Source organism: Chlamydotis macqueenii, chromosome 1 (assembly GCF_036417535.1).
Source record: "Chlamydotis macqueenii isolate bChlMac1 chromosome 1, bChlMac1.mat, whole genome shotgun sequence".
NCBI classification, from domain to species: Eukaryota; Metazoa; Chordata; class Aves; order Otidiformes; family Otididae; genus Chlamydotis; species Chlamydotis macqueenii.
The window spans coordinates 74862915-74888368 of record NC_141556.1 but is presented as its reverse complement, the minus strand read 5'-3'; the positions used below and the strand labels follow the sequence as shown (position 1 = coordinate 74888368).

The 25454-nt window shown below is 40.2% G+C and overlaps 2 protein-coding genes across 2 annotated transcripts in view; both read right to left on the bottom strand.

Annotated features, from left to right (window-relative positions):
* The window catches only part of IRAG2 (inositol 1,4,5-triphosphate receptor associated 2), a 20273-nt gene extending 13892 nt beyond the window's left edge, over nucleotides 1–6381 (bottom strand). Inside the window, exons 1-4 of the mRNA XM_086756851.1 lie at nucleotides 6347–6381; nucleotides 3135–3200; nucleotides 1969–2077; nucleotides 768–915 (exon numbers count right to left, since the gene is read on the bottom strand). The gene's annotated coding sequence lies outside the window, so the exon portion shown is untranslated. The remainder of the gene's footprint in view (nucleotides 1–767; nucleotides 916–1968; nucleotides 2078–3134; nucleotides 3201–6346) is intronic.
* On the bottom strand, nucleotides 764–25454 carry LOC147602142 (inositol 1,4,5-triphosphate receptor associated 2-like). Its single transcript, XM_086747511.1, has 17 exons — nucleotides 24860–25454; nucleotides 23866–23976; nucleotides 22935–23115; nucleotides 22646–22722; nucleotides 22488–22566; nucleotides 21368–21526; nucleotides 20528–20645; nucleotides 17900–17977; nucleotides 17279–17335; nucleotides 15071–15130; nucleotides 14900–14964; nucleotides 14711–14810; nucleotides 12619–12720; nucleotides 8664–8827; nucleotides 6935–7049; nucleotides 6347–6509; nucleotides 764–915 (listed from the first exon to the last, which is right to left on the bottom strand). The coding sequence occupies exons 1-17, from the start codon at nucleotides 25452–25454 to the stop codon at nucleotides 764–766; spliced, it is 2376 nt and encodes a 791-aa protein (XP_086603637.1).

Sequence of the window (25454 nt, the reverse complement as noted above, 5' to 3'; positions counted from 1 at the left end):
GGCACGTAACAACTGAAGTCATCGCTATCTGCATAGTTAGACAGCTAGTCTCTCAGAGAAAGACAGATTCATCACTAACACCAATCCCTCCTCCCCCGAACAGCAAGAACCACCACCAGTCCTCCCAACCTCCTCCACACTGCACAATTCCACAGAGAACTAGTGGCAAAAGCTAGAGAAGATGCTGAGCCTTTTGCTGCAAACTGCCTACCTCTGCATCTTCAGGAACATCCTGAGTGAATATTTTAAAATATTCACTGACAATAGTTAACTAGGTTTCATAATCTGAAAGCAGTTCAATCTCTATTTTAAAGATCCAGGGAGGCAGTTTGATAAGCAAACTGCTGCTCTAAACTGAAAAAAAAAAAAAAAAAAAAAAAAAAAAAAAAAAAAGAAGAGTCCCTCAAGGCCAATAGGATTTTGGTTCCTAAATGGGCGTGTCAGTTATGAGTTAAATACTGAAAAAATACACAAGAATACCTACATCATACTTCAATTCTCCAGCATGAAATGAAAATACCATCACTGTATTTGGCTGGTGGACATATTAACAGTTTCAGTAAAAAGTTTTAATATTACTTTTGTGAATAGAAGCAAAGTGTTACCCCATAACACCATTAGGTGACCACAAGCATCCAGTATTTCCTGTAAGAGATGCCTTGCTGTTGAACTCAGCGTGCGCTGGGGATACAGCTTTCCCTTGGAACCTGCTAGATCCTGTGGACTCTTCCACCCTTCACACCAAAGAGGTTATTCTGTCATCTTACTTGCACCCCACCGATGTCACATCTGAAGTGAACGCCTGTTCCAGATCACAGCTTTCAAACGTGTGGCTGCCAGAGCTCTGTCTCCAAGGCAGATGCCAGTCGCGCACAGGAGAGTTATTTGGACACGAGGTTTCCAAGGTCAGAGCATCTGTTGAAAGACAAGTGAGAAGAGCAGCGGTCATTGGAAAAGCCGGATTTAGTCACAGGTCAATTTTTGACTACGTCTAGAATAATCAAGCAGCACACCAACCAAATACAGATTTATAATAAGGCAGCTTCCATCTTGGTATAAAAGGGTTAAGTTACATGGCCTTAACATATTTTGTAGATGGAGACTCTGGAGCACCTGGGGATGGGCATTTTCCACCAGTCAGGATATAGAAACTTCCACAGCTTTGTTGGACAGCTTTGTTGTAGTGAGTTGTTCTGTGCGGCAGAGAGGGCTGGGAAATAGATCTTTTTTGTATCTCTACTTGATTTGTGCAAGCCCAGAGTACCTGTCTTATTTGTGGCTGGGTCAGGATATTACAGCAAGTTGCAAGAATGCTCCGAGTTGGCCCACTGAAACAGCCCTTTCAGAGCAGCAGAGTGCTCCTACAAGGAGCACATGCAGTCAAGCAATATCTTCCTCCACCTTCCCCCAGTGTGGCATAGAATTACGTTTGAGCATTTTATAGCTTGCATGAGAAGAGACTGTTGTACCAGCTTACTGCTGGAAGAAACGCTTTGTCTATAAAATCCCAAATGCACTCTGCAGTTATGTGGCCCTGCAATGCATATTTGTTTTTAAACCAGGTCTGACCTCAGCTCAGTAGCAAAGCAGCAGAACATTGCTTGTCATCTCAGTGTGCGCCAGTCAACGGGATGAATGGGAAGAACATAACTCAAGCCCTCTCCATCCAGACTGGCAAGCATCTCGTCAGGAGTACGCTTGGGTGTATGATTTATACCAATAATTCCTTAAGCTTTTGGGGACTCCTGTTAGGCTGACAGACAGCCACCTCTTCAGGCCTTTAATTGCTAACATTATAAAAGTGGCTCAGCCTCCTGGATTACATGCAAAAACAAGCTAAAGCCAACAAGAGATTTTCCATGCTCCACCAGCACATTTAGTGCCAGTGACGCTGTTCCAGACTACCTGTTGACTCTCCCTATGTTTCAGGAGAGAGTCAGAAAAACAGCCAACACCACCAAGTCTTACCTAGAAGAGGTGTACTACGCCAGTATGAGATATCCGAGGGCAGTGTCCTGGGAATTTCAGTGCACAAGGTGGGTCCTTTGCTCCGCAGTGGTTTAGAGTAATGGAGCTGCTAATTGAAAAATAGAAAGTGCTGCTGTCGTTCAATCACACTGAATACATTAATGCCACCAACTCCCCCACCACACACACAGTTGCATCTGTGTAATGTAATACTAACAGCTATACAGATACATCATCTGTTGCTTTTTTGTCTAGAAAAAAGTTCACATCCTTAACGGGCAGAACAGATACAGAAAGTAGAATAATTCAACGTTACATTTGCAACAGATGTGTTAGTATCTAGCTCCTAGCATGAATTACAAAACCCATCAAGGACAGGAGAAAAACCAAAAAACCCCACACTCCCCAAAACCCAAATTAAACCCCATGAAAAACAAAGAAACCCCACCCTTCCAGCCAACACAGCTAGCCAGAGAAGGAGAACATTTGTCCAGTGTCCAGCACCTGCTACACCGGTCAGATTTCCCTCAGCAGGAGCAGGAGGGCAGCTCCAGCTTGGCTCATGGAGACAAAGCACTGCCCCCACCATCCCCTGCCCCTGAATGCACACTGCTTGCTTGCTGTTTACTGCTGAAAAGGTGTCACCTAAAGCTGGCTAGAGGAACTCTCTGAAGCAACATTTATGCAGCTGCCTTTGACCTAGTGTTGCTTAAGTGATGAAAAACAGGAAAAGAAATTGGAAGATCTAGCCCCATCTTCAGTCTCTGATCCTTCCCAAAATGCAATCACATGCCCGTATTTTGTCACAGTGACTGTTCAGAAGCAATAGGAAACTGGTTTTGCAATAAGGTTTTTAATATACTTTTGTATGTGTTTATGCATGTGCATATATATATATATATACACACACACACATAAGTATGTACCTCAAATTATTTTTATTGAGTGTTTAACTTGGCAAAGTTTTTAAGTTTCTCACAAGGAAAGTTAGTTATTTCCTTCAGGTCATGAAAAAAAACAAAACAAAACAAAACCAAACAAACAAAAAGAAAACCCAAGCAAACAAACAAAAAAACCCCCCAACAAACCAAAAAAAAACCAAACCCCAAACAAACTTGGTGTCACGTTTTAACAGGCTCAGCAATGGTCACAGCAAACACGCTTACCTTCCCTTTCACTGGCTCAGCCGTTGTGGACAGCAGGCTGTAGTCAGGTTCTAATTCCGCACAGCACTGTTGCAATGGAGACATAGTTTAAGGCAGGTGGGGGGGGGGGGGGGGGGCACGGAATTAAGAAAAGATAAGAAACATGACTACTGGTTATGAACAAAATGGAATTATATCTAGTTGAACTATTTTTGGCTATCGGGAAAACTGTGCAGTTATTTCCCCTCGCTACTTTCAGCCTTTAGTTCTGCAGGCCTTTATGCACAAATACAAGTTTTATTCACATGCAGCTAGTCCACAGTTTTGACTCTGCTCCTCTGATGCCCTACACATTTTAGGATCTTCTGTTAGTCTTTCTATATACCTTGTTATTCTATGTTAAATCCAGATCCTGAGCTACAGTGTTCCTCACTAGAGCTGGTTGGGAAAAAGATTCCTCCCACAATGTCTCCCCCTCCACCCCCTTCCAAACTTGAAGGAAGTATTTTTATTCAAAGCAAAGTACTTCAGAGTTATATAATTTCCAACATATTTCCACAGAGGAGCACAAAAGCAGTATCTGTTTCACTGCCTATTGCAATGCCTGGATACTGAGAAGTATTTTATTACAAGATTTTAAACATTTGTTTTCAAGACTGCCTTCATAAGAGACGGCTGATTGTGGGGGGACAAATTGCACCAACATATCAGGGAAAGCTTCCCTCAGCCCCATTTGATATGATCACCAACAGTTTTTTACAGTGAAGACCAACACCGCACCTGTAAGTTCCAGCCCATTTTTTTCCAGAAGGTTGAAGAAGGAAAATAACAATGTGCAGATCAGTACAGTGTACAGCCTCCACAGTTACGCACACATTAGAAAAGAAGAAATCAGATGCTGCCAAATCACTTGCAGCTCATGTCAGCTGTAGATGCCCTTCCACCAGAGCACCTCCTGTGCCAGCCTGCCTTTCGTTCTCCCACCAGACAAGTGTCATACCTGACACAGCAATTCACAGAGCCGCCTTTGGAGCAGTTCCCATCTTAGTGTATTAACAGTTGCTATGAAGAGACGTTTACAAGTCTTACAGTGTTCCTTATAAGTTGATAACAAGCAGTCAGACATTAGCGTCTTTAAATCCGACTACTGCCTATTGCAAACCCATGGCATTTTGTTTTAGTCTAGTTATACCTACAACAGTTTTTCACAGGAGAGAATTTTAAAAGTGCGTTTTGTTTTGTAAGTTCTGAAAACCACTGGGCACTTTTTCTTCCCTGTGGTTACATTTCACTTTGCTGTAAAGGGAGGGAATGCTTCCCCACATCATTGGCTTTAAGGTGCCACAGGTCTCTGTGGAAATGGATGACGCCATTACAATTTATTGCAATAAAAGCATTTGTCTGTCTAATTTGACGTCCCATACAGAAGTTTTGAAGTCAAGGGGCTTTACATTACAATTAAAAACATTCTTTGTTCAAGTCTGGTAATGCCAGGGCCTGCCTCTGGTGACTTCTACCTTGATGTAATCTATCATAGCTTTTATACCACTGCTAACAAGGTGGGGGTGGGGAAGAACATTAGCACCGTCAGCTCAGTGCCCAAGCAAAAGTTGCAGGCAGCTCCCCATAGCTCAGCTTTTTCACCTGGTGAGGGCTACAGTGATTAGAGGCAGGGCGCGATTAGACGTCTGAAACACAGAACAAGCTGTGCTAGGCTGACTTAGGGTGAACTAGCTTCCTCGGCCAACAGATTCTCCCATTGCTCATCCCTTGTCACACGAAGGGGGGGATTAGGAGAACGGTGTGGGAAGGTGTGTGGGGAAAAGACTACAACTCAGTCCTTCAGGCAGAAGGGGCACTAGCCCTCTCTGGCATTCTGCAGGAACTGATGTAAAGTATTGCTCTCCCTCACTCCTATCCTTGTTTGTCAGCCCTGTTCTTCATTACACCTTGCAACTTCCCTACACATTTACCAGTTTATTTCTATATGTCTACAGAAAGAGATTTCTGCAGACTACCTGGAGTCATTTAAAGCCAAAGTCCCAGCCATTTCCAAGGTGGTGGTGTTTTCTGGGGATTTGTTGTTTTTTTTTTTTTTTTAGCCACAATAGCACCAGTCTCTTCCACATGTCTAGGGTTCTCTCTCTTTTCATTTACTCTAGCTCACTTTGCAGAAGAGCTTTGTCTATTCAGAGCCGGAAAAATGACACACTATTTCCATTGTTTTGCCTCTTACTAAAAATTCAACCCCACAGTTTGGAGGAAGCCGTAAGCATGAAAGCAACATGAACGTACACACATGAACAATGCCAAAATATTGGTCAGAAGTCACCAAGCACATTCTGGAGCTGTTTCTGCCACATCAGTGCACAACAGTTGTGCCCTAGAGCCAAGACAGAGTCTCATATAATTTTTCCTGCAAGATAAACTGCAGTTTCACATAAAGTTATTTACAATGCACATATATGTTGAGCATTGCCCTGGAAAATGCAACTCTGAGGCCAAATTATCAGTGGGCTTACATCCATAATTTTTTTTTTTCCTCCCAGCGATACACGCTCCAGAATTTGGAAAGAAAAAGCCACGTATGCTGGAATTAAACCACTGCATTCTTTAATTGCCCAAGTTTTCAAGGTGTTGATGTAAACAAGTGAACAAGAAGGTAGTATGATGTTTCCATGGTTCTGTAGCAAAAGTTGTGTGTGTACTATGCAATGACACAATTGCTTTCTACTAAAGAGAACAGCCTAGTACCGTACAGTTACTCAAAAACACAAAGAAAATACAAGCAGAAAGTAGAATACTGAATATAAAACCCAAGTCTCTTTGGTACAGGAAGCTTAAGAAAGAGGGATGACTTTGTTAGGAGTAAGATGGGCTATTCAGGCGTGAGAACAGCACCTTCGGTAAAGGAGTACCAGTACCACCCATGGAGTTACTAACCCTTCCTCCTAGGACTGGAGATTTTGTTCGGAGGCTATGCAGCTTTGGTCCAGCCCAACACCCACTCATCAAGATCCTACCTGATTCTCAGTCCAGATGCCATGGCTGCAGATCTCTTAAAGGAGAAGGAAAAATAGAAAGAAAGAAAGAAAAAAAAAATCCACCCCACAAAACACTGTTATGGAGCATTTTACTTGCAGGTCAGTCCTATTCTCCCTTACCATAAACTAAACCATACAGGATTTGCCCATGCAAGAATGAATGCTGGCACACTGCCAGTAGTTACTTACTTTTCTGGTAATCCACCTTTTCTTGAAGCAACTGGCAAGTGCTTGTTAAAGCTGCATTTACATCCTTGAGTTTTTGCCGTTCAGAAATGGCTTCCTCTAACTTGCATTTCAAGGATGCGGCTTCCTCGCAAGCAGAGTGAAAGGCTTCAACTTGATCCTCCGTCTAAGCACAAAACAATATTTAAGAAAAAAGACGGGAAGGAAAAAAATAATAAAGCAGCCTGGCAAACTGTAGAGGTTCCTTGTGTTAATGTAAATGAAACCAAACTGCATCTGTTCTTTCTCAGGAAGTGATAAAGCTCCCTCTGAACTTCTGCATTTTTACATTGGGGTGGACTGTGTATGGAAGCTATTTTTGGGTTTTTTTTCTTTTTTTTTAAGCCACCACAAATATGCAATGCTGCCTCTTTCATCAAACTGTTGTCACCACCCCCTCAAATTTTACTTCCTCTGCTGGTTCCACTTTTGCAATGAGGCTCTTCATTCTGAACACGCTATTTCCTTTCCCAAAAGCAGCAACGTGTTGTCCGTAGCCTTCTGCATCGTCTTGCTTGTTTTCTGTGTAGAAGGAACTCTAATGTCCCTTACCTGTTTGCTGGCATCCTCAAGCTGCTTTGTAGCTTTTTGCAGCTCTAAACCGAGGGCTTCTGCCTGGCCAGCAGTTTCTTCTTGTAACTGTTTGACAGTTTCTATCTCACGTTGCCTGCGGGGCGAGAGCGCATAAACCACAATCCGTTACTGACATTTTAGAGCAGGCATGCCTGGGAGATGACACACACTGGTTGTTGAGACATGCGTCAAGAACCACACTCAGCTGTTATCTTTTGCAGCTCCTCAGGAGCCAGCACCAGGGACTTTGTTCTTGCTAAGCACAATTCAACCCAGCAGGCAGATAAGGCTTTTCTATAGCAGCTCCAGAATTAGGAAGGGAATGGAGGTTTCCCCTGGTTTCTCCCCAGCCCCAGCCAACTGGGTACCATAATGGAAACTTGTGGAATATGCAGAGAACTCTCAGAGAGCAAGAGCTTAGTAGGGCAAACTTTTGCAATTTGGTCAAAAGAATGCATTATCTCGTGGCTTGGGAGAAATAGGAATCAGATATAGAGTCAATCATTCTAGGAAAGATACCCTGGAGCTATTACTGCAGATATACAGCTTCACCAGGTTAATTTCCCAGTGTTTCAGAGGGTATTTTACTTGACAGCAAGAAGATGCCATCAGAACCAATGCTAAAGGTGATGGCTTTCAAGGAACCTCTTCTTTTCTGCTGCAGAAACCCTTTGACCGTTTCTTCTCTAACTCACCTTTGTACTTTTTTTTCCTTGTTGTTACCACCACAAACAATTTTGATACAGAGAGGCTGCTTTAAGATATCAAGCCATCAGTATTTTTATCAGCTCTTTTCCAAGTGAGGAGAGAGCATGTGGGAGGCCTACATTAACAATGCTAAGTAGAAGATAAGTCAAGCAAAAGTGCGGTATCGCTGCTCTGTGTTAGCTCTCATGGATGCAAAGCCCTAAGAAGCTACTTACACCCCAAACCCAGGTAGAGGCACGCATACAAAAATTTACGTTTAGTGTAGGATAGCAGAAGGCTGACACTATGAGTAAGCCTGGGTTTCACAAAGACAACAAATTCAGATGAGTTGTTCTGGGGAAAAAAAAAAAAAAAAAAACAAACCAAACTTGACTAGCTACTTCCCTGAATGCCTGAGGAGAGGACTGAGGACGGCAGGCAGGCAGAGGTTTACACCTGCTGGTTTTTGCTGCTGTATTTGTAACTTCAAAACCTGTAGCATGAATCACATGCAAATAAGCTAAAATTTAAAGTTACACTTTCATATTTAATGACATAACTCATTGAAGCTATGCCCTTGAGAAATGGGGATGTTATATTGTCTGGGGCTAGCAATTGTCTCCCAAAGCAGTAATACCTGCAGGTATATTTTACAGGTCTTCAGCTTCACACAAAACCAACGGTTTATTTAATGGTTGCACCTGCTAGACAGGCAGTGCCCTCTTGCTTTAACTGCTCAGTCTGTGGTGTCTCTGGTGTTTTCAAAGACGTCTCCAAGATCATATGTGAGCTCATACACAAATCTTAACTCCCACATAGTGTAACGTTATGCTAAAACCATATCCACTCTCCAAAACAGCAGATAGTTTCCCCTGTGAAAAAAAAGTCTTCGTAATTCAGTAGACTTTGTTCCAGAAGACAAAAAACCCAACTCAACTCCAAAACAAAACAAAACCTCCCAACCAAACAGCTAAGAAACCAACAACAACACACCCAAAAGAGACACTCTTTGAAGGGCTACCTGGCAGAGAGCTCTTTCCTCAGGTGAAGTTGCTCTGTCTTGGTTCTCCTCAGGTTGCTCGCCATTTTAATGAAATCCTTGTCCAGGGATTCTTTGTATTTTTCCAGGAGATGAAGTTTCTGGATCCAAAGGTTTCTTTTTTCTTCTAGTTCTTGCTTGAGAACCTGTGGAATTTTGAAACTGAGTTACTATGCGGTTAGATGAAGAGCAGAGCTGGAAAGCAAACCAGAGCCCAAATTTACATGATGGGAATTGATTTCCCTGCTCTGCCATTTAGTATCAGCACCTACATCCAACACGATCGGCAATAAAAGAGGCGGATGGTTGACAATATTCTGTAATTTACTCGCACTGCATCTGGTTGGGGATGGGGGAAGTGGGGGGAGAGAAACAAGGAAAAATGCAGTTTAATAAAGAAGAGATTATAAAGGAGTGTTTTGTGCAGTCTAATAAGTTAAAAAAGCTACCTAAATGTCAAATCAATGCCTTCTAACTCCTGAATCTGATGGGATGTGGGGACAGATGGGCTAGACTCCTGCCAAGTGCTAGTACTTTAAGACTTTTAAAAGACAGAGCAATGCATAACAGTTTGCACAAGAAAACCTGAGCATTCTGTATGCTAATTCAATTTGATAAATGGCTCCCACTTTTTTCAAAAGTTTACTTGTAAATCAAAAGCCACTCTCAGACTTTGTTTCTGGGTAGATCTAGGGTACACAGATAGTCCTCTTCCTCTTTATCCCTTGTAAAACAAATATACAGTTAGCAAGTATTTACAGTAAGCGTGGCAGAAGATCACACGGTGCACAAGGGAGTCTTTACAACTTACCCCAGAAAACCTCCCTCACAAGACAGCCAGATACAGCAACAAAAAAAAAAAAAAAAAAAGAGAATTTCAGAAGGGGAAGTTTTAATAATGACCATCTCACAGGAAGTCCTAAAGTTGATAATTTTCACTTCTGTGACCCTTTCTTCAAAGTACAACTAAGTCCATTGTCACCAATTTGAGTTTGTATTACAGTAAAATAAAAAGAAAAAACCTCCAAACAATAAAACAATATTTCAGTTTGTCATACATGCCTACCAGTTGAAATCTGTCCAAGGGATGACTCCTGTGACAAAGGCTTTCAGTTTTACCTCTGATTTGTAGGAAGAAAAAGGGGAAGATGGTAAAAGTGTTAAGTAACATTACATCCTCTGTATTTTTCTGAGCAGTGACCTACAGTACAGAGTACTGAGAAAGAAGAATCCAGTCCAGTTTCTCTGACCTTGTTCAACTGAACATAAAAAAATAGAGTCCTGAGCTTTTAAAGAATTCTTAAGGAGAGTCAAATAGAGGTCAGGTAATTAGTTCAAAGGGGGAAAAAAAAAAAAAAAGAAAAAAAAATCAATCCTACAAATATGGTCCACGTTACCTACTTGCAAATTAGAGCCTAATGTTGTTCATAAGCTTCAAACAAACTAACAAAAAAAAGCATAGCACATGAAGTATCATGCTACAAAAAGAGAACAACAATTTAAAAAAAAAAAAAAAAAAGAGACAGCGGTTTGGCTAGATACGTTTACTGGGATGACAGGGGATGTGACCCACATCCTGAAGATCAGCTTCTCAGCCAAGGAACAGGCAGCACTTGCTCTTAGAAATAGCATGGTTTTGACACCAAGTGGTATAGGCTTATCGGGGTACATGCACCACAATCTTATCCTCCAGCAGAAGAATGGTGACAAAGTTTTTACTGTCGTTACTTATATATGCTTAAGTATATGTATATGCACACAAAAACATAGGCACACTTAAGATTTGCTGTGTGTATAATATACTTTAAAACATACTTAAAAACACTAAAACCCAGCAAAACACGTCCCTAATGTATTTCACAGGAAATATTGGAGAAGTGTATAGCCTTTAAGTGATAGTGCACAGCCCAAGATTTAACTCATTTTTCAACAAAAGCTTTCTCTATAGGTAGAATAAGCTACTTTGGATCTTTGGTGGGGTTTTTTTTGTTGGTTTTTTTATTTTATTTTATTTTTTATTTACTGCTGTTCAGCTCCGTATACCATGTTTCCCACGTATCTGGCTTACTCCAGCTAGGTGAGGCAATACATTTGACATTAAATCACTTCTGGGACCTATGGGGATGGGAAGTATGAGACCTTTTATTTTTTGGTTTCCAAATGCACCACTCTCTAAGAGCCATTTGTTTGCCATGATGAACTCCAACACCCACACCAAAAGGTTTTAGCTCCACACGTTTAACAGGAATACAATCCCAGCATGAATGACAAGTTAACAAGCATTTTTCAGCTGCAACAGCTTTGGAGGAAGTTTTTAGTCAAGATCAAAAAGTTACAGCAATGCATGAGCCAGCAGTTTCCTAGAGTCTACTCAAAGTCACACCAGGGTGAAGAGATTGAGACACTTGCACCTTCTCCAAAGGTAAGCTTTCACAATATATGTAGAAAAGAAAACAAGAATTAAAAAAAAAAAAAAAAAGCAAAAAAAAAAAAAGCTGGCTGCAGGACTGTATGGCTCCAATGATTGCTTCTGTTTGGCCAGGAAAGAAGAGGGCCTGCTACAACATTTTGCAGTATTAGAGGAAAAGAAAGGTAACTTTCTGCTTAAAAGCTAACAGGTTAAAGCAGCGTGTACTGTGGTGCTACCTGCTATTGCCCAAGTGGGATGAACTGAGGTTTTTGCATCTATCAAGGGGTCAAAAGACAGCATTAGTATACAGTTCAGTGGAGTTTTCTGTAGCAGTTCCTAGCAACAGATTAGTAAGAAGGAGCAGGTAAGAGAAAACGCTACGTCCAGCAAGGCGAAAATTTCAGAAACCATGCTGTTTACATGGGAGAGAAGGAGGGAACAAGAGCAAGAGAACTGAGCTGTGCCCACAGACTGCTGCTACCACATGGGGAAGTTATTTTTGCCAGTTACCGTGAGAAGCAGTCTTTACTTTCAAGCCTTACAAGAGGTATGAAGAATAGTAAAAATACATTATGCAAGATTAAGTTGTAAAAGATGTTTCTGTTGAAACTTTTCCTGTGAAGTGTCTCCAGCAAAAGTAGAACACTGTCTTTAAAAAAAAAAATAAAGCATAAAGGTTTTGATTTAGAAATTTGGTTATAAAGCCAACTCTCCCTCCTCTTGATGGTAAAATCAACTGCTATAATAATCAGATTCAGAGCACAGGGGAAAATGGGTGCTTGATGCACAAGGAAACACGCAATGGGAAGAAAATCTTCATAGCTTACACGATATAGCATTGCCATTTGACCTCATGTCCTTCTTCAAATTGACTTGCTTCATCTGATAGGACAAAGGGTAATGGGTTTAAAATAGAAGGAGGTGTATTTAGACTAGATATAAGGAAGAAATTGTTTACAATGAGGGTGGTAGAACATTGGAAGGGGTTGTCCAGTGAGGTGGTGGATGCCCCATCCCTGGAAACGTTCAAGGCCAGGTTGAAGGAGGCTCTGAGCAACCTGATCTGGTTGGAGATGTCCCTGCTCCTTGCAGGGGGTTGGACTAGATGGCCTTTAAAGGTCCCTTCCAACCCAAACCATTCTATGATCTACCATTTCCTTCAAACATAGTTTTAACAAAATGAAGTCTTGCACAAGACAAGTCAGGAAAAGCACAGCACTTAAGTGAGAAGCAATCACTCTCTTCCTTCTCCTCCTCAAAAAAAAAAAAAAACAACAACAAAAAAAACCCCCAAAACAACAACAACAAACAAAAAAAACCAAACCAAAAAAAAAACCAAGGAAAAAAAAAAAAAAACAGAAAACTTGCAAAAGATATTTCTCTCCATATTGCCATCTCTGACCCCCAAATGGACTGCTAAGATCTCACATAATTAACATACATAGCATGCAGCAGTAAAATACCAACCTTACGTTTTTGCACAGCCCTGCTATTTTATAAAATAGCTTCAGAGAAATAGTTACTTACCACAAGTTTTCTTTCCCAAGCTTGTTGCATGTTTGCATGAGGATCTTTTACCCATTGTAAAGAAGTCATGACAAGCTTCTCTGCTTCAGAGGCTTCTTCTTGCTGGAGGGTGGGGGGAAATATTAAAAAAAACCCAACTAACCCACCAACATACCTCTGGCATTTCTAGTACTAGTTTGACACAATGTTGCCCCAAATTGCCCAGGTTATAAGTTCCAGTGTTAGAGTAGGTGCCACATGATATTGTTAGAGTAAGTATGCCCCCATCTCCACCTTCGAAGCAGCTATTTTTATTTTTTTCAATCCTAGTTAAACAGCTCCTAGAAGATCACATCTTTATTCACATAAGCTCTGCTACTGACCAGGTTTTGCAGGATAGTCTTAAATTTTTCTCCCACATAGTCAGGTCCCTGAAGTAAAAACAACACTTCACGGTCCAGCGTTTCATCGAGGGACGTCCATTCAGTCTTGGTAATCTTTGAAGAGATGGAAGAGCCAGCTAGCTTATTTTGACATCTCCTTATTACAAACCAGCATCAGTGACATTTAGACTTTTCTGAAGTACCCCTGCATTGTATTTATGAGAAGGTCAGAGCTACGAAACCTGAAGCTTGTAAAAGCTTTTCAAAACCATCATGTCATGGGGATTTAAAAAAAAAAAAAAAAAAAAAAAAAAAAAAAAAAAGCAGGCCAGCCAAGCTGCTGAGTGATGCAATGTAAATTTTCATGTCAGGAACAGGCAAGAGGAAGTCAATAATTAGTTATCTTTAATCATCACTTGGTAAAGCCTCTTCCGAATAAGCAGAGCCCTTACTTGCTTTACAGGTGATTTGGTGAAATTGTGTCTTGTTATAGCATTTGAGAGGTAAACACAGTGATTCACCGTGGTGACAAGCTACAATGGGGTATAATACTTTACTTTTGAAACAGAGCTGCCTAGCCAAGCATACCTCTCACTTCTGGGCCTGTAGTTTTAGTTCATTAGTAGTTTTTTGTTTTGTTTTGTTTTTTTCCTGCTGCAAATGCTAACCCTTTGCAAGAGCACCGCGTACAAAAGCGAGTAGCACCACAGTGAAGTCTTACAAGAAAAACCACCACAATAGCATATATTTATCATCAGCACTGCTGCACAGCTTTTATCTGAAGGGAAGACAGCATTGTGAGGAAGGATGGGACTCCATAGAATATATTCAGGAAAATGGGCCCAGGATAGCTCAGATAAAAATCTGAGCCAAAACCATAATGTACAGGAAATTGGTTTTTTTTTTCCAGTTCTTCACTGGAGTGCTGGAAAGCTGCGAGAACGCTAAATTAGAGAGCAGACTTCCAGTGTTATGTGAAGCGTACCTGATTAAGAGCGTAGCTCCCAAAAGTTGCAAAACCACCTTCTGGGACATGGGGGACACTACAACTCCAAACCAACAGACTCAACTGCAGTCCTAAGATTTTGTCAGCCTGTGCCAGACTCATCAGAAGGATGCCTCTCCTGTCCTCCTCTGAGTCACTACCCAAAGACCTCAGAAAAAGAGCTGGACAGGACTTCTAAAGATCATTCTCCACTGTACCTGCTGAGGGGCAAGGGAATGGTACCTACAGACAGACATATGCTTATCCGAGTTTCTAAAAAAATAAGTTTGATAAAGACTCTACAACCATGTCAAGGTGTTTACTCTAATGTTACATCAGAATTAACAGAAAGAGTCCGGTATAGGCAGTACAAGAAGAAACAGATTGTTACTTTCTTCAGCCTTTATATGTTTGAAAACTCATATCTTCTCCTATCAGTCTGTTCTTTTGCCAGCTAAATGCATGACCCCAGCTATTCTAGATTTACTTTGTAGGTTGTCTTTTTTATTATTATTTTTTTTATAGATCGGAGTGGTTTTTTTTTTGCTTTTCTTTGGACTACCTCCAATGTACTTGGGACAAAATTTGGACTACCTCCGATGTACTTGGGACATTCTATGCTTGCATGCCAGGATTAATGGCTTTGAATTCCAGGGTTATCTAATGATCTGCAGGGAATGAGCTTCGTTCTTCCTTTACTGTGCAAGACAACTGGGATGAGATTCAATAAAGTTTTGATTCGTACCTCAGAAGACTGAGCAAGTTCCAGTTCACAGTGCAGTGAATGCATCCCATCAGGAATATTACTGTTACATTTATATAACAATGGGAAACTCAACCCATTTCTAAAAGAAGCAGAGAAAAAGAAAAAATACATTAGCCCTTTTTGACTTTTGAAGAACTGCATTTCCTAGGACTTGCTCACAATACTTACGAGATCAACTCTTGCTGCATGTGTTGCATGTTCTCCAGTAGCTTATTTTTTTCTGCCCGCAAAGTCTAAAACATACATCAGACTTGATTAGAGTGTTAATTTGTCATGCAGAGTAAGAATAGGATATATGTTTTCCCCTCACACAGTCAAACACTAGACTTGGTCCCATACCTCTATTATTGAGGAACACTCCACAACGGTTAATTTCAGTTCTTTGATGTCCTGCTCCATCTGCAGAGATTGTGGAGAAAAGAACCTTTAGACCACACAGCCTGACAGCTAGCACACTGAAGCGCATTTGTAATACTTTCAGCGATGATGCTTTGTAACCAAAATAACACAATATTCAATACCACATCACAGCAGTAGGTTGTACAATTTAGGTTTGAGCAGCAACCTGATTACCTAACAAAAATAGTTGCAAATTTAAAGTAATACAGTCAATTACCTTGCATATTGGCTAACAGAAAGCACTCAGAAGACCTTTCCTATCTAACTCCTGAAAATAAGAGACAGAAAAACTCTTTCCGGATACTGTGTTTTAATTTATTAGTTATCTGGTTTCTGTACCAGCAGTAGCAATTAAACTAGACAGAAGCACTCTAGTTTTAGTTGAAAACCTGGACTACGTTATGCACAGCATGAGTTTGAAGGGTCAGTTGGAATTAAAACAAATTACAATGTTCTGAGTTAACTCTCATTAGTTTTCATTATTAAAGGCATAGAATGTAGTGTCCTGCAGATTAAACATCGCCTAACGGAAGGGCTGATAGAAAAACACATCCACCCTCATGGCAAGACTGAGGAGTCTGTAGCAGTAGTAGCCTTCTTAGCAACACAAACTAGCAATGGGCTTCAGTCATATTACACCAGCACAATAGAAGACGCTGCACTGACAAGCGGGGCATTTCTTAGAGAAAATAGGAACTTCAGGTAGGAGCTCTGGTCCTTTCACCCTTTTTATGACTTCTTCTACTCTTCCTCTCCAAAACCAGTTGAATTTTATGAAAGAATGAAATACACAGAAAGTTAAGCAGGAAAAGTGAGCTTACAGAACCAGGTTTCCAGCCTAAGCAGAGACAACTGATGTATGGGGCTGAAGGTTAAAAAAAAAAAAAACACACAAAAAAAACCCCACAACCAAAACAAAACAAAAAAAACCACAACCAAAACAAACAAAAAAAACCCACAACCAACCAAAAAGCAAGGAAAAAAAATAAAGTGCTTTCTATCTTCGCATACCTCCTGCAGGCCTGGAAAAAAAAATACTGTCACAATAATTTTCAGTGACCTTCAGTCCTACCCAATCTACCTTTGGATAAAGAGCTATGAGAGAGGATTTTTAGCTTACAGGTAAACCCTTATCCCACAGACCTTAATGCCAACAAGCAAAGTAAGTTTTCTTCAACATTATACAAACCAGTCACCTTTATCTACAAGAACATGTGATCAATAGACTAAAAAAAATCCTTTTTAAAATAAAAGGATAATACAGAGGCCACAAAAGCTTTGAATCATTCAAAGAAGAGAGAGAGAAAGCTATTTAAAAAAAAAAGTTAGTTCATTTGTGCCCTTAAGCTGCTTCTGGCAAAAAAAAAAAAAAAAACAAAAAAACAAAAAAACCCAGCTATTAAAAACCACTCAGCTACAAAATTATCAGCTAGATCACATTGAAGATAGGTTCTCTCTTGTCACTATATGAATTCAGCTGCTCTCATTTTTGCAGATAGCCTAACAGTAAAATATTTCATCAGCTGATTTAGAACACATTCTGCTAAATAGGAACTCCATTAGCCTAGGCAGCCATTTGCATAATTGATTAATCCAGAGAATACCGACACCCTTAAGTAGCCTTATGTCTTTGCTTTCTAATACAAAATACATGTTAAAAAAAAAAATAATGAAATGTTTACTCTTCAGCAAAGCCTAGATAATTACACCTCAGTAATGAGAAAGGACAGATGTGCTTTTCCATTGGGCTCATTTGTAGTTTGACACAGAAATTAAGCAATTTTAGAAGACATGAAGGGAAGGATCTTCTGCAGATACATTATTTTACCAACTGTTGAAGAATGTAGCATTTAGAAGTTTCTCTACATTTTTCTGAAGTTTGAAAGTTTGTTTTGATTAATAGGTTGTGATTTTTTTAATTTTTTTTTTAATAAAAGCAAAAATCCTGAAGCCTGTAATTATACTGACTCATAACTAGGTCCTAAAGCAGATCTCGCCTACTTTAAAACCATTTATAAGATCAGGTTCTGTAGTGCGAGAACAGTAGAAATAAAAGTGCCACAGTGAAGACCATTGCCTTGCTTTTTTACAAATCATCCTAAAGTCACTGTTCTCAGAAAACACAGTAGTGAAGTAAAAGCAGCTAACCTGGATCAAGCTTGTCTCTTTATTCACCACAGTGGTCTCATAGACATGTGCTTGGATCTAAAGAATCAAAAGACCAAAAATAATTCCAGTCATCAGCACGCACTATAATATCATTCTATTCCTATCTCCTACTTAGAAGGGAAAGAGAGTATCAAGATTCCTTCCTTAGAAAAAAAAAAAAAATCAAAGTCTTCTTTGAATACCTTCTATGGTGTGTTTGAAAGTTCAAATCTCGCACCCTTGCACTTAAAAGTGAGAGAGTTTTCAGCTTTCACAGTCACCTTTTTTAATTCTTGTCTGTCCAGGATAATAGTTTCAGCAACATCAGCCAAAGCATGACTTTCTAATATATTTTCAGAAATAGTGGGGAAAAGGTTTCCTAAAAGCTTAACTTAAAGGAAAGAATGAAATGATGGATTGTTTATATAAGCCCAGTTTTTAGCCTCCAGACAGCAACTTTCTTAGTCAAAGCTGTTGCACTGTCCAAGCTATGATTGCACTGCAGTTCTTTACTACAGACAGGTTCAGGGCTGTTCACCTTCCAGAAGCAGAAATTCCCCTCTTTAGACCCGAGTAAACTATAGGCTGTCTTTTTATTCCTCGTTGAGTTGAAATGCTTACTTGAAGCTCTGCCGCATTTTTAGACAGCTCCAAAATCTTCTTTTGGAGCTCATCGGTGTCCATGCAATTCCTAATATTCTGAACAAGATACAGAGTGTTTAGGTACAGCTGAACGGATTGACAGCCTCTCCTTGAAGAAACCAGGCAGAATGACATCTCCACCCCCAAGCTACTGCCTGCTCTAAAGTACTACCAGCATTTGTGCACCTACGTGCTTGCCCCACTGAAACTGTTTCTGCTCTTTTTTCCCTCCATTTCTCCAGAGCACTGTTAAAAGAGAAAACCTCAAAACATGGACTTATAAGAACTATCAGACTGAGAAAGCTAAATAAAAGCTTTCATGCCTGCAGCATGAGAATTACTTTTTGAAAGATGCAGTTTAATAGTTATTTGGACTTATGAGCTTTTTGGAAAGACTGATCTTGAGCATGGTATATATATATGGCAAAGAATGCCTACCATGTCATTATAATAGATTCTGGAAATCACGAGATGCTTCTTTTCATTACTATGTATAATTTAACCTGTATCACTACTTCATCCTAAGTAGTCTAAAATACAGTCTATAAGTAAGTATTAAAATATTTTATCACCTGAAAAATATCGGTTTATAAAATATTTACTGTAATAAAATAAATAAAAGAAAGTAGCCAGCAACAAGGGATCCATCTGTGAGTGTAGCCCCCAGCCACTGCCTTTTTTTTTTTTTTTTTTTGGGTTACAGCTCTATACAGTGTTCCTCCTTTGGATATTAAAAAGGGGAAACAGAAGTGAATATGAAATGAAAAAGTGTTAGGTGGAGATTGTTTCAATATAGATTTAGTATATTTATAGTTGTGTTAATTAGAAATATTTGGAATTTGTTTATAAAGCTCAGAAAAGGAGAAAGAAAAAAAAAAAAAAAGCTGTTTGTCCCTGTCTTCCATGCCTCCCTAACCTCATATCCTTACTTGCTCAGCAAACAGAAAACAATGCTACTTCAAGATATAAAGTTTTGTGATAAGTCATCCTTGTAAAATGTAAGATATTTTAATAACCTAATTAGCATGTCAGGCCTTAAAGTCTGACAAACATTTCATCTCTTAATGGTGAGTTTTTAGCTAGGCAAGAGCATGTACTTGCAAAGTCATGATTTATTTTACCTCTTCCTGAAGAGAAGTAATTTTGATGATGAGAGACTGATTTTCTTTCTCCTGTTCAGGTTTGTTTAAAAAAAAAAAAAAAAAAGTTAAGTTATTTTTATCATGCCAAGTTCAACATTCAAAGCCAAAAGCAACAGACCACAAACACATCCGGAGGCCAATATCAAACAGTGGTGTTGCATTCCTTTGCTTCAGAGAGCACAGCAAAAAGGGCAATGCTGAGGCTGGTCCAGCTCATGAACACTCACTGAAGGGTTTGACATAGGCATTTCAAATCAGAGTAAAACTCAGACCACTAGACAACAGGAGGGAGCTATTCAAGGTAAGAGTGAGCAAGTCTAGCTGTGCTCACGCTTCAGTTAAGACAAATCTGGAAAGCCTACGCATCACGCTACACTTTTTCATACCAGACAAGAAGAAAGGAGTAGTATCCCACTCTGTGCCTTCACTGCACAGGGAACAGTAACTAATGGACTTATAAGCACAACTACAAAATTTCTGATAATATTTCTCCTACCCTGTCTCGTTCTTACAAGGAGAGTTACGCATGTAATAACAAGCTAAAGCAAACTGAAAATATGCATATATAGTGTGGCAGAACAGCACCAGAAAAATCTTTGCTCTTGCTTGGTATGGAAGACTTTTTGACTTCTAAATATCCACCATCAGCAGCTCACAGAGCTACGGAACACTGATTTACAGCTATGCCCACGCAGCAAGAGGCGGAGATGCCACCGTAGTGTGAACAGCACGCACGGCAGCAACACAAACATATGTTCTCCGGAGAGCCTACGCTCTGGTGTCTGGCAACACCTGCTAAAGCTGCAGCCGCATCAGCCTTGTTAGCGGGCTGCCTTGCACCTCTTACAGTCACACGGGCTTTGCTAGTCAGACACCTGTGGTGCAATTCAGATGCTCTTCACGTACACAGCTCGTGCCCTTTGAGACACGCCAAAGCGTGCTGCCTGGCTTCCAGCTGTCAGTCCAGAATGGACAGGTTTCTGATAGGCCCTTGCCATATCTGCCAGCCCATATGGATATGGACAATAACGTAGGGGTGTTTTGAAAAATAGCTCTTTTTATATGGACATCTGAACCAAGTTTCCTGTCCCTCCTGATTCTAGAAAAGCCACGTGAATTTCTGGCAAAACATTACCAACTTCAAAAAAGGCAGGGCTCAATGATAGCAGCATGAGAGCTGTTGTCTTTAAGCATAATTATATGCAAGCCTAGCCCTTTAAATTGTTTTCCTAATTGTAACCGACAGTAGTTTAAAGAAGCTTCCATGGAAAAAACTTCATGGTGTTTTTGTAACACTAGTAAATCACGTTTCAAACATCATCAAAAAGCCTCAGAACCTACAGGTATAGAGAAGGTCATACTGCTGTTTTTTTTTTTTTTTTTTTTACAGTCTGAGCAGTCACGCCATTGTTGCAGCAAGGTATGAGATGCTGTACAACGTAAGCTAAGAAACAGGAGAACCTACTAGCTGTTTATTCTGGCAGAGAATCTGCTGTCTCTTCTCTTCCGACAGGTTCAGGTTGGTTTTTGCTTCTTCTAGGTCTTCCTCTAGTGATTTGGCTTTCAGCACAGAATGCTGGATGCTGCGTGGGGAGGAAGTAAAACCAGAGAAACTTTAGCAAGTTACTATTGGTCATTAGAAAGGCTTGAAATACCAAGAACAGTATTTTTAGAAGCCACCAGGGACTTATTCTTTGGCACAGATACTTAGCAGAAGGGCAACAATCAAGTTTAAGCCTTCATTTTTGTCCAGCAAGTAAAGGCTCATGGACTTACCCTTTGTTTACCACCCTCTTCCATTCTCACAGTAAGGGATGAAACCTCAGGCAAATGTAGCATCCAAGATAGCATGCTCGTTTGCATCCGCCTAGCAGTCTAGCTTGTTATAGTCAAATGTGTCAGGTTACCTGAGTACATAACCTCATCTTTACAAGACTTCATTGTTAGCAGTTACAGAAACCATTACAGTTCAGTTTTCAAGGATAAGCTCTGTGTCATTTTCTTATCCTGATCCGATACATCACCAATGGGGCAAGGCTCTTTTCTTAGCTAGCTCTAGGTTGCAGAGCACCCAGTCCAACATGAGGGTGCACACCAGGTACGCTGCAGGACTCCTGCCTTGGTGTCCCCAGAAGATATTGGGAATGGTTTGGTAGTTGACATGATTACATGTGTCAGGTGAGCATGATGAACTCACTGTAAAGACAGGCTCATACTCATGATATCGATGGGTCTCCAGGCTGCAGCAATACTAAGCTAGAGAGACAACTCACTTTAGTGACCTGGTGCCATCAGGGTCTCCCACCTTTTTACTTGTTGGCGTAGATCCTCATTATCTGCCAGTAGCTTACTGTTGGTCTCATCCACAGCTTCCAGTGTGAGCTTCAGCTTGTTGTTCTCTTCCTGAAGCTTCTGGTTGTTGTACTGCAGATCCGCAACACAAGTTATCAGGTCAGAAGTCTCCCTGTCCCAGTAACAAAACCAGGGAATACTCAGAAAGGTGATTTGATCTAAGTCAGACTTTTTAGAAATAATGATGCTGTGCTGCACTGATTAGACAGGTGAGAGGACAACCCACAGAGGACTCATAACACTGCAGTGTACAGTCATTTGCTCTGCACAGAGGTATCAAATCATCTTCAGACCAGCTCTCTAATTCTGTGGACACCAGGAACTGTATTGTTTTTAGGCATTTTTTTTTTAATGCCACCTGCAATTAAAGTATCACACCAGACGATGCCACATCTGGATGTCTGCATGACAGTATCTTAAGCCTTTGCTAGTCACTTCTTAGACCACTACTAATACTTTAGTAGTAACTCCACAGTCACTGGATCCTTTATTTTCTCCTAAATCCTTCCTCACTTATGCTTTCAACTGAAACTTTAACAAGGATCACTGTTTTGAGATCCTGAGAAATGATAGGGAAACATCAGAAAGCACATCTTAAGGTTTTTGACTATGCATAAAATGCAAAAGGTATCTCTGAATCTTCTGGTGTTTGTAAGTGCTTTTCTATTAATATAATCCAGGTCAGAGTCATGACTATTAAAAAAAAAAAATCAAGGACCAGATTTTCAGGAGATAATGTCTTTATTGTCATATACCTAAGAACTTGGGGGAGGGAAGGAACCAGTTTAAAAGGGAAAAGAAACACATGGCTAATCTCTGACCACAGGGAATTAAAGAGGCAAATTGACACAGAAGGACTAGGACATCAGTAGGAAAAATTACTAGTCTGTGTTTATGTTTGAGTAGAAGCCGTGAGGAAGAACATGATATCATCAAGAGCTAGTGCAGACTGAGGTCAGCATTAGAAATACCACCAAGATAGTTTTCTGAAACATTGGTTCTAGGAATTGCTCTCAAGTAATTCAAAGCTAGGAGCACTAAATTCTGAGAAAGAATTTCTTAAATGGACTTACATGTCTCCTTTAGACACATCACCTCCAAAGGCCTCCAAGCTTCCTGATGTAACATTCATCTGGACGTGCATCTTTTTTGCTGAAAGAGGTGAGGGTTTTGGTTATAGAGTAAGAAAGTGGAGTTTCCCTGGATAAAACCAGAATAAAGTGGTCTGTACCTTCAGAGGTGTTCTTATTCATTTTAAATTCCAGGTCCTCCATGCTCGCTGTCGGTTCCTCAGTGGCATCATCTTCCCTGAAACAAAGAAGCATCAAGAGTCACAAAATCAGTATGACACTGGATCATTTACCAACTTTGTAACATTTAAATGCTTTCAGCCAAAACCCGCACTGTGGTCACAGTGTCCTGATACCATCTTTGCTCCAGAGTAGGGAAGGCACAAGCCACAGGAGAACTTTCCTGTTTTCACAAAAGCTTTTAGAGATAAATTGATTAAAAGCTATTACCATTTTCTCTTACAGTCTTCAATCCACTCTTTCATGATGGCATGATACGTTTCCAGGTCAATGGAGACATCTTTCTGATCTGGGTCAAGCATGTTCCACAGCTCTTCAAGTCCGCTATCTTCCGATCCTCGACTGGTTGTATGTCTCAAATAATCAACTATCTTGGAAACTGCTACTTTTCCTAAAATAGATACAGGTGTTCATGCACCAGATTCCAGAGCCTAGTCAGCCATTACAAAAAGCTGTAAAAGGGCACACTAGTCATCTGCACTAGTGTGTATTCAGTTGCCCTTGAGAGCTGTCGAGAAGCAACTGATCCTTGCAGTTCTATAGCATGATCTGGAAAGGAACAGTTTAGGGCTTTTGTCTGTACTAGAAAAACCAGAAGTGTGAAAGTCCAGTTTACTAGTTTTGTGGATTTCAGTTTAAGAAAAGCAAACTCGCCACATTTGCTATGCTACTGCTTTCAGGTCTCTCATCAAATCGGGCAAACCCTGCGACTGACATTATCTAGATGACACCTTTCTCTACCATTTTTAGTTTGAGGTGGAACTCGGAGGAATTATCTCTTCCTCTGAAGTTTCCCAAAGTTCTCTTTTCTAAAAGGAAAGAGTCTAAAAGAAACACACAGCCATTTCCAGTAAGGTTGATTGCTGGAAGCATGTTGCTCCTCTACTTCCTCTGCACTAAAATACAGCAAAGTTCAGCTGGTGAAGTGGGAAGAGGAAGAAGGAGGGAACAGACAGGCACCATGCAAAAGAGGCACAGACATTTATTCTGCATCTGCCACACGTACAGCCACCTAGCTAAGGGAGCTAGTCAGTCTAAGCATATCACAGATTGGCATGTCTCAGGAATCATAACATGATCTCAGCCTTGAAAATTTGTTGAGAGGAAAATAAAACAGAGCGATGAAAAGCCCCTGGCAAACCTGTCTGTTCTGTGTCACAGGCACAGAAGATAGTGGTCAGTAGGTCTTCTTCACAGATCAAGCTCACATCATACATGTTGTCAGCTTTGTGCCCCAGTGACTGCTTCCATCCTGTGAAGAATAGGTTTGTTATTGTCCATCATTATTTGCTCATAGTGACTTTCACACACCACAGCTTCTAACTACAATAATTTTGTAATAGCACAAGCACATATAGCATACCACAGCTTGAATCCCACTGTTAAGATTATTAAAAAAAAAACCAAAACAACAACAAAAACCCACCAAACCCCCACCCCCACACAAAAAAAAAACAAAAACAAAAACAAAAAAACCACCCCAACCAACCAAAAAAACCAAACCCCAGAAACAACCAACCAGCTCCCTTCCCTTCACCGATAAAAACAGAGTTTTTACTGCCAAATAACACCAGAGACTGTTCATAGCTGAAGCCTTTGAGCTGGGAACTGGTTTATGCATCTACTTCCTCACATGCATTTTTCACATCTCTTTCTACTCTTTTGCATGAAGTAAAAATGTGTTGGTTTTATATTAAGAGGCAAGCTATTTCTTCCTTCCCTCTCCAGATATATTGTAGAGAAATCACCATAGTCAGATTAAGTTGTTAAAACAATAAAAAAAAAACCACCACAAAAAACCACACCCAGACTCATATATTTTTATATTGAAGGCATACTAAAAGCAAAAGCCAAATCTCTCATCCACAAAGAGGAATTGGCAAGTTTGAAAACGTTTTTGACATGACTTATTACTTCCTCACTTTTTACACTTGCATTAAGATTTTTAGAGAAAAATTAATACTTTACTCAGCTCTTTCTGCAGTCTTACTTGATGCAAGTGATTCTAAAACATGTTGTTATAGCTTAAATAGTAAATAAACACAATCTATGTAAACTGAATGTTCAGATGTCTAGGATTTTGGATGAGGAGGGATTCCCCATCCCCACACCCCCTCTAGGTTTTTTTTTTTTACCTCTTTCACTCAAAGACAATCTCTTTGGCACAGGAGGCTGGATCACAGCACTTTCTGACTTTTTATCAGGTGTGAAGAAATATAAGTTTGGACTTGATGTAAGGTACTTCTGTTCACAAAGCACATCTTTATGTTCAATACTTGATAAAGCATATAGTTTGTTCTGGGTATTAGACTCTCTGGATCTGAAGTAGAATGAAGAACCATTCTCCTTTGGGCATATTGGCATCCAAGGGTTGCTGGTTCTCTCTTCACTTTTAATGACGGAATGCGCAGCGTTTGAGGAACAGGAGTCAGAGATATGCCTGAGGCAAGGTGACAGCAACTGCAAGTCTGCAGAGGAAGCACTGTCACTGCTGGGACTAATTAAGTGTAGGCCAGTACTGTCATGACTTCTAAAAGTTCTTTTCTTCAGTATTTCTTCCAGGTTTTTTTTGATATTGCATTGTGGACTGTCAAAGTTTTGGGACTGAAATTTTGGTATCTGCAAAGCAGGGTTAGAGACTTGGTCCAACATTTGGATAGATTTGATCTTTCTGCATATACTGTCCACTGGATTATGATGTCGTTTGTTAGCACCATGTTCTGAAGACAT

What these genes read in the sequence shown, in the direction of transcription:
- LOC147602142 (XM_086747511.1), bottom strand. Translation starts at nt 25,454, where the DNA reads ATGTCTTCAGAACATGGTGCTAACAAACGACATCATAATCCAGTGGAC. An exon ending in AGGAAAGAGCTCTCTGCCAG is followed by an intron (nt 7,050 to 8,663) that starts GTAGCCCTTCAA and finishes CTCGCCCCGCAG; the next exon opens with GCAACGTGAGATAGAAACTG. An exon ending in AAAGGTGGATTACCAGAAAA is followed by an intron (nt 916 to 6,346) that starts GTAAGTAACTAC and finishes GTCTTTCAACAG; the next exon opens with ATGCTCTGACCTTGGAAACC.